The following is a 10,430-nucleotide window of genomic DNA, read 5'->3' on the forward strand; positions in this document are numbered from 1 at the left end:
AGGAACAGCCGTGCAGCTTCCACCTGGCTTTCTTGAGTTGCTCACCCTGGGGAAGCTACCTACTCTGTAAGAAATCAACCACTCAGACCCTGCCACACTGGAGAGGCCACATGGAGCAGCTGACAGACAATCCACATCAACTTCCAGCCTTGCAAGTGCGCCATCTTGAACGGCTGGCCCAGTCATGCCTTTGGATGACTGCATCGCCAGCCAGCAGCAACTTCAACCAAGTGGGAGACCCCAAGGGAGAGCTCCCCAGCTGAACCTTTTCTCAATTCCTGTCCTATAAAATAGAGAGCAAAATAAAATAGTTATTTTAAGCTGCTCCATTTGGGGGTAATTTTTTACACAGCAGTAATAACCAGAACCAGAAAGAGAGGAGGGGAAGGGCACAGGGAGGCAGTGTTTGCCACCTTCAATGGAGGACATTAAAGAAGAAGGAGACGAAGATGAAGGTAAAGAAGATGAAGATGATGGGGAGGGGGAGAAGAGAGAGGAAGATGGATAAAACATTGCTAGAGTCTAAACCTCCTTTTGTGATTAGCTTTTCTAATTTTCTCTTGGCCCTGACAGCAAGGGGATGTTCTGTTCTTTTCTCTTATGTTTAGTCACCTGGCGCTCCTGCCATCTCTCTTCTGACCTCTTTACACCTTGATACACAACTGATTTGTGATGGGGAGCTGGTGGCGGGGCAGGGGTGGGGGGCATTGTTTTCTGTTCCAAGTCCCTCTTTATCTAAACAAAGCCTTTCATCTCAACAAAACCTTTACAGAATCCACACACCACTATGTTTGGCAGGAAGAAGGCCATAGTCCAGTCTCCTGGCCCTGCTGGCCACTGGAGGCTGCCAGGCACCTGTCGGGAGGCAGGCAGAACTCCAGCTTCTTCCTTCTTTCCCTGCAACTGTATCCATCTGAATGTGGATGACAAGCAAACACCAACACATATATGTCTACTTGCTGTGTAAAACAAAAACGAAAAAGCAGGATTGAAGTAGGTCAGCAAAGGGCGGCTTGAGATGTTCGGGAGGGTTAAGTGGGCATTTTGACAACATAGCTTCTCTTTGCGTGATGCTTAATGGATGCTCTTGCTGTTTAAACTGTCACTTTAAAAATAAAATCCTATCCCAATGATGACTGGAGCCCCACCACTTGACAGCGAATCAGCAGAACGTAAACGATCTTATTTGGAAATGACATTCTGTATTGGAATTTTTATTCTGTTTTATTTTTAAAATTTCTTTTTATGACATGTCTATGGTTTGCTTTAAAACTTTCCAGCCAAAAAAAAAAAGAGAGGGGGGGAAGAGTAGGTGAAGCAAGATTGGCAGCATGGTGATCGATATTTAAGTAGGTGATGGGTCCATGGGGGTTCAGTGTACTATTCGCTCTGCTTTGGCGAATGGTTAACATTTTTCCATTATAAATAGTTCATTGTTTTTCTTTTTGTTTCTCTGGAAAGAAAAAAGATGTTCCATTTTAAATCTTAAAATGTGCAAGTTATCTTGTTACAGTAAAACTGAATGTGTATACAAAGATTTTGATGCCTCTCAGAACAGATTGTATTTCAGACCTTCCTGGTTTGATTCACTTACTAAATACATTGTCAGACTTAGTTTCTCTAAATGTAGCACGGTTCTGCCCTGTGCACATTGCGAGGCCATGTGGATTGCCCTAATACAACCCCTCAGTGGGTATAGGTCACCAGCAGTTATGTCATCAATATGCACAACCCCAGGGATACCACATTGCTCGGCATTCAGTCCTTGACTTCTGCATTTAATTTTTGTTTCAAATTGGTTGTTTAAAAAATGGGCCGTCATATCCATGGAGACGCTCAGATCTACCACCACAGATGGACCTTAGGTGCGCTAATGCCCAGGGACAATCAGAGTGTTTGCTGGCAGACCTTCCTCTATAAACTGTGTCCAAGGAGATGAAGAGGCTCTCAAGGGCATGCAGTCAGCATTTGTGGAAAGAATTTGGGTAGAGTGTACTTTTTTCTTTACTTACATGCCAGCTATCAAGCACAAAGCAAAGCCAAATGGAATTCATCCCTGTGATCTGGTTGAGGTGATGGCCCTGCTCCGTCTGCTAAATGCCAAGGTGCACACATGAAATGCTTTAAGAAAGATGCTACCAAGGGCATACACTTAGCAAGCTGTAAAACTGAGTAGCTGAGGTTCAATTCCACTCAAGGGCAAAAGCACATTAGAGATGTGCGTTAACACCTTTTGGTGAAGGACTCTCGTGGGCTGAGTTTTAGCTCCTCAAGATGTGTATGTTGACGCCCTAGGCGCCAGTACTGCAGACTGGGACTGTATTTGGAGACAGGGCCTTTAAAGAGGGAACTAGGTTAAAATGAGGTCCTGAGGGTGGACGCCAGCCCAGATGGCCCTATAAGAACAGGAGATCAGGACAGACACACACAGAGACAAGACCATGTGAGGGCACAGGGAGAAGACGGCCACCTACAAGCCAAGCAGAGAGGCCTCAGAAGGAACCAGCCCTGCCGACATCTTGATCTTGGACCTCCAGGCCCCAGAAATTCTAATTCCAAAACAACGAAATAAATTGCTGTTGTTTAAGCCCCCTGGTCTGTGGCTCTGTCCTGGCATCCTGAGCGGGCCAATGCGAAGGCAAAGGCTTTTAACATATAAAACTTAAGAAGCGTGGATTATATCAAACGTTTCTACGGCACTGAAGATATTTTCTCTAGTAAGCTGTTAATGTAACAAATTTTGTTGATAAACTTCTCGAACCACATTTGCACTCCTGGGATATACGCTATTTGCTAATAGTGTATTATTTTTGATATATTGCTAAACTCTATTTGTTGGTATTTAGAAGTTCCGCATCTCTATGTATATGTGAAATTGGCATGTATTTTTCTTTTTTAATATCATGTCATGTTTTGATATTTAAGTTACTATGACTTCTTATGATAAATTTGGGTGCTGTTCCCCATTTTCTTTGCCTTGGCATAGCTTACGTAACTGAAATTATGTGTTATTAAAAGCTTAAATAAAGCTTGCTCATGAAGCCAAAAAATAAATAAATAAACAAGACTAGTCCATCAAGAGGCAAAATAATATAACAAAACCTACTTAAATGATAGAATGAAATTTCTCTATATGGATCAGAAATATTGGAAATACAGGAAAAATTTGAAAATAAAAGAAAGGGAATCATTTCATTCAATAAAGGAAACAGATTTTTTAAAAGGCAGCAAACCCACTCTTGCCGTGGCGCTTAATAGCACTCTGGGTTCTCCCCATCCCTTATCACTGTCTGAATTACCTTATTTACTTATTGAACCTCTTCTGTCTCCATAACAGCAAGGACCTTGCCTGCCTTGTCTGCTGTTGAAGTCCCAGCACCTGGACAGCAGCAAGCTGGCTCTCAATAAATATTTGTCTAATGAATGAGCCAGCCCGCAGTTACTCTCTAAGGCTCTGCTATCCCGTTCGGGAGCCACTAACCACATGCAGCTATTTACATTCAGATTAATTAAAGTATTTTAAAGCTGCCCAACATTCAAGTGCTCCAGAGAGCCTGGGCTGTATGTGCTCCAGTGGCCAGCATATTGGGCAGCACAGACATAGAACATTTCCATCACCGCAGAAAGTTCTAACGAGTAGCACTGCTCTCTCTGGGCATCGTGGCAGCAGAATCTCTCAGAGTTGGGCAGGAGGGAGATGGAGCAGACTGTTTTCAACATGAGGAGCCAGCACTGGCCCTTCCCTGGGCTCTTGCTGTACGCTGGGGGCTGTTAGATGCGTTAGAAACATTATCACTGTCCCTTCAAACAACTCTGCTTGGAAGGTAATATCCCCTACTAACAATAAGTAAATTGAGTCTTCAGTGGTATAGGCTCCTAGCAAGTGACCAAGGGATGGGGACAGTCCCTGAGGTCAGGGGCTGGTAGGAGTTGGAGGGGGCATCAGGGGCACAGCCAAGCTGGCTAGATCTCAGGGAGGAACCGCTCCAGTGAGGATGTGGAGCATGAGATGGGAAATTAAGGCAGGAGCTGCCCTCTGTAGTTGGGGACACTGGATGAGGGAAGGGGACCTCACAGAAGTGGGCTTACAGGTGCCCAGGGCTCCCCCACACATTGGGTGCCAGGCCTGAGGCCATGAGACAAATGCCAGCCCCAGTGTGGAGGAGCTGAGGCAGCTGGTCCAGGCTCTGTCCTGGCCAGGACTGGGCCTAGCATTCCCCCCACCCCACACCCCCCACCATGGGGAGGCCTTGGTCACCCTGGCTGCAAAGTGCTGAGGAACGCTGGAGATAACAGAATGGCCAGGGTGCCAGGGCACCCTTGAGACCCCAGTTAGCAATGCCTGCACCATTCCTAGCCTGCCCCATGCTTCATGGTTGATTTGTAGAGTGTCTGGGGTAGGCAGCCTCCCGGGGGGTGAGCAGGGGGGTACCTGGGCTCCATGCACCTGGGACCTCAGTGTCCCTGAAGTGAAGGACCTCTATCTGATGATGGAGCCACCCTACTCTGGACAGGAAGCCCTTGGCCTCGACGGCACACTTTGGGTTGTCACCCAAAGCAGTCAAGGGGTGGGAGGGGCCAAAAAGGAAACAACCCCCCAAGAACCCTTCAATCAGCCTTCAGAGGTGTCAGCAGTCCACTCCTGGAGCCCCAACACAACCCGAGTTCTGACTCCAGGCATCTCCCCCTGCCTGTGAAGCAGCCCCTGGGGACTGGTCCACCTCTCTTCTCCTGGGCCCTGGGAAGCTGTACAGAGTTGCAGAGGCCATTCATGTGCCAGACAAGACTTCTCTCGAGGGACTGCAAATCTGCCTGAGGTGTGACGTGTCTGTTTTTAGAATAAGAACGTCACATCAGCAGGAAGCAGTGGCCAGAGATGGAGGGGGGCGCAGGGTGAGGGAGATGACCATCTGTCTTAGAGCCTCAGGGTTGCAGCCCAGGTACCTACGGCACCTCTGCCCAGCCTGAGGGCTACCCAGCCAGCCCAGCTAAACGAAGTTGCTCCACGCCAGCACTGCTGGGGCCCTCTGCGCGTGGTAAGTCACAGTGTGTTCACAACAAGGCTACAGGCAGATGGCATTATCCCTGCTTTGCAGATAGTGAAATGGGAGCTCCAACTTCTGGGTCAAGTGGAAAGCGTGCCCCAGGCTCCCCAGTCCAGGGCCCAGGATCCAGCCTCTGCAGCACTTGGCCGAGGGCTTCTCTGGCCTCTGAGTCTGCTCTGCCTCACTGGGCAGGGGTGAATGCTGGGGAATGAAAGGCCCCTGGGGGTGTCCTTCACCAATGACTGATGGGAGCTGATGCATAAACGCCTCAGCAACCTCATGCCGCAGGCGGGACAGCTCCGGGCCCCTGCGTCTACACTGTTTCTCGGAGGTCCCCACCAGACTTAGCTCAGCCGCCACAGTGGCACCTTGCTTGATAACAGCCCCCTGTTGTCCACCTTCCTTTCCTCGTCTTGCTTCTCCATGCCTTTCCCTGGGTTTCTGGGATGACTTGTGCTTGAATCCTTGTCTCAGGGCCTACTTCTGAGGGAACTCAAGCTAAGCAGAGAAAAAGAGGAAAAAGCTGAGAACTAGGGCGGCCACTTGTGGCCACCTCACTGTATAGCCTGGGTGGAGGCGGTTCAGGGGTGGGGAAGCCTGGTGCAAGCTGGCTGGCGGTGATGTCCAGGCTGGCCATCAGGGTGTGCGGCCCAGCAGCAGAGTCTCCAGGGACGGAAGCTGCTCAAATTGGTGCTGGCACAGGATTCTATTCCTTGCATACTGTCCAGGTTAGAGCAGGACCTGAGAAAGGGGTCTGGCCAGGCCTGGGAAGTTAGGCCAGGGCTTGGTACTGAGGCATAACCACTGGGTTCATCTCAGCTGAGGCAGAAACCAAGAAGGATAAACTCAACACATTCAGTTGGTCAGAGGAGAGGCTAGTGCTGGGTAGAAACAGGATTCTTAGGGCCCACAGGACACCTGATTCACTCAAGACCCCATCCCTGGGAGCCATCTGATATGGCTCAGGCAAAGAACAGGCAAATTATGTGCAGGAGGGTCTCACCTGGATAAGAGGAAGCAAGACAAGGACTTGTGCCCAAACTGCCATGCCCTCCTAGTGGCAGCTGGGCCCTGGACTCCCTCACCACCACTAGCCACTCCAATGCAATCCATCACCACCCAGCTTGTGTCCTAAATATCTCTCCATCCATCCTCTCTCTCCATCCCCACTGCTGCCTTGCTGGGCCTGGCTGCCACTGCTCTCTCACCCAGACTGCAATAGGGCTGGTCTCCACACTCCTGCCCTTGCTCTCTCCTGTCCTCTGCTCCACAAGGCAGCCAGAAAGGCCTGCCAATAGATCAAGTCTTTTCTTGGCTTAAAGCCTTCTAGTGGCTTTCAATTTCCAACATTCTTTTGTTCTTCATGTCACGCATCTTCTCTTCTTGGGAGCTTTATAAACCCTGCTCCCTCTGCCTGAAGGACTCCCTACTAACCCACTTTTCTCTGTTCCTAAATGGCATCCTGCCATCCTTCGGATCCCAACTCAAACACCACTTTCTGAGCACAACCTTCCACGGACCGCCATTCAGATGATCATTCTGTTACAGAAGGTGTCCTGACCACCATGAGTGCACCAAGAGCCAGAGAGATAAAATAAATAAACGAGGAGTTAGGAGAACTGGAGGAGAGATGGAGAGAATGAAACTTATGTCTAATAGAAGTTCCAGAAAAAGAGAAAGGAGGAAAGGATAGAGAAGCAATATGTAATGGGACAATCAATGAGAATTTTTGAGAGCTAAAGAGCAATATGAGATCTCAAATCAAAAGTACACTCCAAGAATAGACAGCATTATTAAGCCACATAAAATCAAGGATAAAGAGGAAATCTTTAAAATTATTGAAAATTAAGCATAACCATAAAAAAAGAGAGAAATAGCATCTCAACCTTCCAAACTAGCAAAGTTTTATACTTCAAAATGTGTGTGTGTGTGTGTGCGCGCGCGTGTGTGTGTGTACATATGTGGCCAATTGAAGACAAAGAAGACAAAAAGGAAAAGAAAAATAAAGTGAGTACAGGGGCTGGCCCAGTGTCGCAGTGGTTAAGTTCACATGCTCTGCTTTGGCAGCCCAGGGTTCACCAGTTCAGATCTTGGATGCAGACCTACGCACAGCTTGTCAAGCCATGCTGTGGCAGGCACCCCATATATAAAGTAGAAGAATATGGGCACGGATGTTAGCTCAGGGCCAATCTTCCTCAGCACAAAGAGGAGGATTGGCAGCAAATGTTAGCTCAGGGCTAATCTTCCTCAAAAAAATAAGTAAATAAAAGTAAGTAAGTAAATAAAAAACACACAATGAGGTAGGATAAGTCCAAATATATTATTAATCACAATATATGCCATTTGAACAAAGCAAATAAGTCTAATCATATATTTGATACATATATATATATAATGCTCCACCCAACAAATTGAGAATATTCATAATTTTCACACACACATTCAAAATTTAGCATGTATCAGGTCATAAAGAGAATTTTGACAAATTTCACAAAAAATGTATATCATACAGACCACATTCTCTGCCCACAATTCAATTATTGACCTCAATTCAACTTGATTAAACAAATTTTTTAAAACTTCGGAAATTTAAAAATTTATCCTAACTACCTCCTGGATAAAAGAGGAAATTGTACTTAAAATTACAAATGTTTTGTAACTAAATGACAATCAGAGTAGCACTTTTCTAATGCAACCAAACATAGGTTTTAGAGGTAAATGTGTAGCCTTATATTCATGTGTTAAAAACATCAAGAAAGACTAAAATAAATGTTATGTGATCAAATAAAGGAACTGGAAAAAGGACACCAGAGCAAACCTAAAGAGAGCACCAAGATGGAAATAACAAAGACAGATCAGAAATAATGAACTAGAAAACAAAGAAGAAATAGAAAGGAATTAAAAAAGAAAACACATAGCAGACACTGCCCTTGCCCTCATTTCCACTCTTTTTCCTACAATGTGATAGAATCTTTAGGAGGTGCGTGGCCACCCAGTAACCTTTGAGGCCATATGTGAAACATGGAAATGGGTACAGGTACTGTTTGTAACCTCTGGGTCCCGCCTTTATAATGAAGTAGTGCAGCCCCCTTTCCCTTTCCCTCTTCCAGCTGGCTGGAATACAGGCATGATGGCAGAGAAACAAGACAGAAAGAGCCTGGGCCCGCAATGACCTTCATAAAATTTGGGACATTTATATGAGATAGAGTATTCATTGCTAGGGCTGCCATAACAAAATACCACAGACTGGGAGCCTGAATGTGAGAAATTAATTTCCTCACCTTACTGGATGCTGGGAGTCCAAGATCAAGGTTTTGGCAGGTGGGGCTTCTTCTGAGGCCTCTGTCCTCGGCTTCTGGATGGTCTCCTTCTCACTTTGTCCTCACATGATCTTTTCTCTGGGGGTGCACATGTCTGGTGTCTCTCTCTGTGTCCAAATTCCCTCTTCTTATAAGGACACTAGTCAGACTGGATTGGGGCCCACTCTAATGATCTCATTTTAACTTAATTACTTCTTTAAAGACCCTGTCTCCAAATACTGTCACATTCTAAGGTCCTGGGGGTTAGGGCTTCAACATGTGAATTTAGGTGTTGGGGGAACAAAATTCACCTCATTACAGGTAATAACAAATGCATGACTGAAGTCATTAATCATTTTAGGTGCTGCTTTAGCACTCAAATTTATATCCTATCCAAAAGCAAAACCAAAAGCTAAGGTTTTGGGGGAAAAAGTTAAGATAAAAAGACTACTAGTTATCCTATATAATAAAAAAAAAAAGGAAGGACAAAAATAAGCAATATAGGAAATGAAAAGAGGGCTATCCATTCAAACAGTAATTACACTAGGAAATATGTTTAATCAATTCAGAAGTTGGCCTCTGCCATCCTAAGCCCAAATAAGTTTAGAGGCAAATTTTCCCAAATGCTAAGGCCAAGAAAACATATACTTTTTACAAAAATGTTTCATAGGATAGAAAAAGAATGAAAGCAATCTATTTGAATTTATGAGGCCAGTATAACCTTGATAGCAAAACCAGACAAGGATAATTTTTAAAAAGGAAATTATACATCCATTATACACTTATGAATATGTATTTTAAAATGTTAAATAAAATATCAGCAAATTTAATTTAGCAGCTAATTTAATTTAACAGTGAAAAAAATTAATAATAGTTGCTGGCCAGGTGGGGTTTATCTCATGAATAATAAGTAAATCTATTAACATAATATGACACTTTATAGGATTAAAGAAGGAAAAATGATGATTAAAGAAGAAAAATGAGATGATTATGATCATCTCAATAGCTCCAGGAGAAACATTTGATAGAATTCTATACTCATTCATACTATCAAAAAGTTAAAAAGAAAAAAAGCAATCAAGAAATAGAATATAACATCCTTGATGTGATAAAAACTATCTGTTTAAAACTTACTGCAAATGTCATATTTTAGGGTAAAATTTTAGAGACAATTCAATTCAACTCAGGGCAATAAAGGGTGCTTCCTTTTAGCATTACCCTAACGTACTGAGCCAATGAAACAAGGCAAGTAACAGAAATAAAAGACATTAAGTGAAAAACAAAAGTGTGTCTGGAGAAAGTATGATTGTCTACATAGAAAATCCAACAGAATCTATTCACAAACCTGTAATCAGCAAGATTGCTACACAGGAGATTGACACACAAACATCCATAACAGTACATATCATTAATAACTAGAATATACTACTCTTAACAATTCCATTTACCATAGCCAAAAATTACAAAAAGAAATTAAGAACTACAAATAAAAAACTACAAACTAATTCGGGCAAGAGTTTTGCAAGACCTTTATGATGCAAATTACAAAACATCATTAAGACACTCAAAAGAATATTTGAATAAATAAAGAAATATATACCACATTCATGGACAGGAAGATTTAATATCATAAAGGCATCAATTCTACCCAAATTTATCTATAAATTGAATAGAATTTCAAAAAAATATCCAAAAGGATCCTTTGGGAACTTCACAAGATGCTTCTAAAATACGTATAGAAGAGCAAAGGGCCAAGGATAGCCCCAGACAGATTTATTAGATAGAAAAGTTCATTGCATAACTAAGATGGTGTTATATCAATGCAAATGTAGGCAAGTAGACCAATAAAAGAGAATAGAGAGCCCAAAAGCATGTATAAACCAGTGGAGACAGAGTGGACTCTTCTATAAAAGATGTAAGATTATGCATATGGAAAACAAAATTTAGATCTCTACATCATACAAAAAGATCAATTCCAGAGGAACTAAAGACTTAGATGCAAAAAGCAAAACTTTTAAAAGTTTACAGGAAAATGTCCTTTACAATCTTGAGGTAGAGAAGGATTTCCTAGACAGGACACAAAAAA

The 10,430-nt window shown here is 43.7% G+C and overlaps 1 protein-coding gene across 1 annotated transcript in view; it reads left to right on the forward strand.

Moving 5' to 3' along the window:
- LOC124242018 (protein SET-like) overlaps positions 1-508 on the forward strand; it is a 38,816-nt gene extending 38,308 nt beyond the window's left edge. The window contains exon 3 of the mRNA XM_046666472.1: positions 425-508. Within this exon, the coding sequence (XP_046522428.1) occupies positions 425-508 (84 nt within the window). The remainder of the gene's footprint in view (positions 1-424) is intronic.
- Positions 509-10,430: the final 9,922 nt, after the last annotated feature.

This window comes from Equus quagga, chromosome 7 (genome assembly GCF_021613505.1).
Source record: "Equus quagga isolate Etosha38 chromosome 7, UCLA_HA_Equagga_1.0, whole genome shotgun sequence".
In the NCBI taxonomy this organism is placed as follows: domain Eukaryota; kingdom Metazoa; phylum Chordata; class Mammalia; order Perissodactyla; family Equidae; genus Equus; species Equus quagga.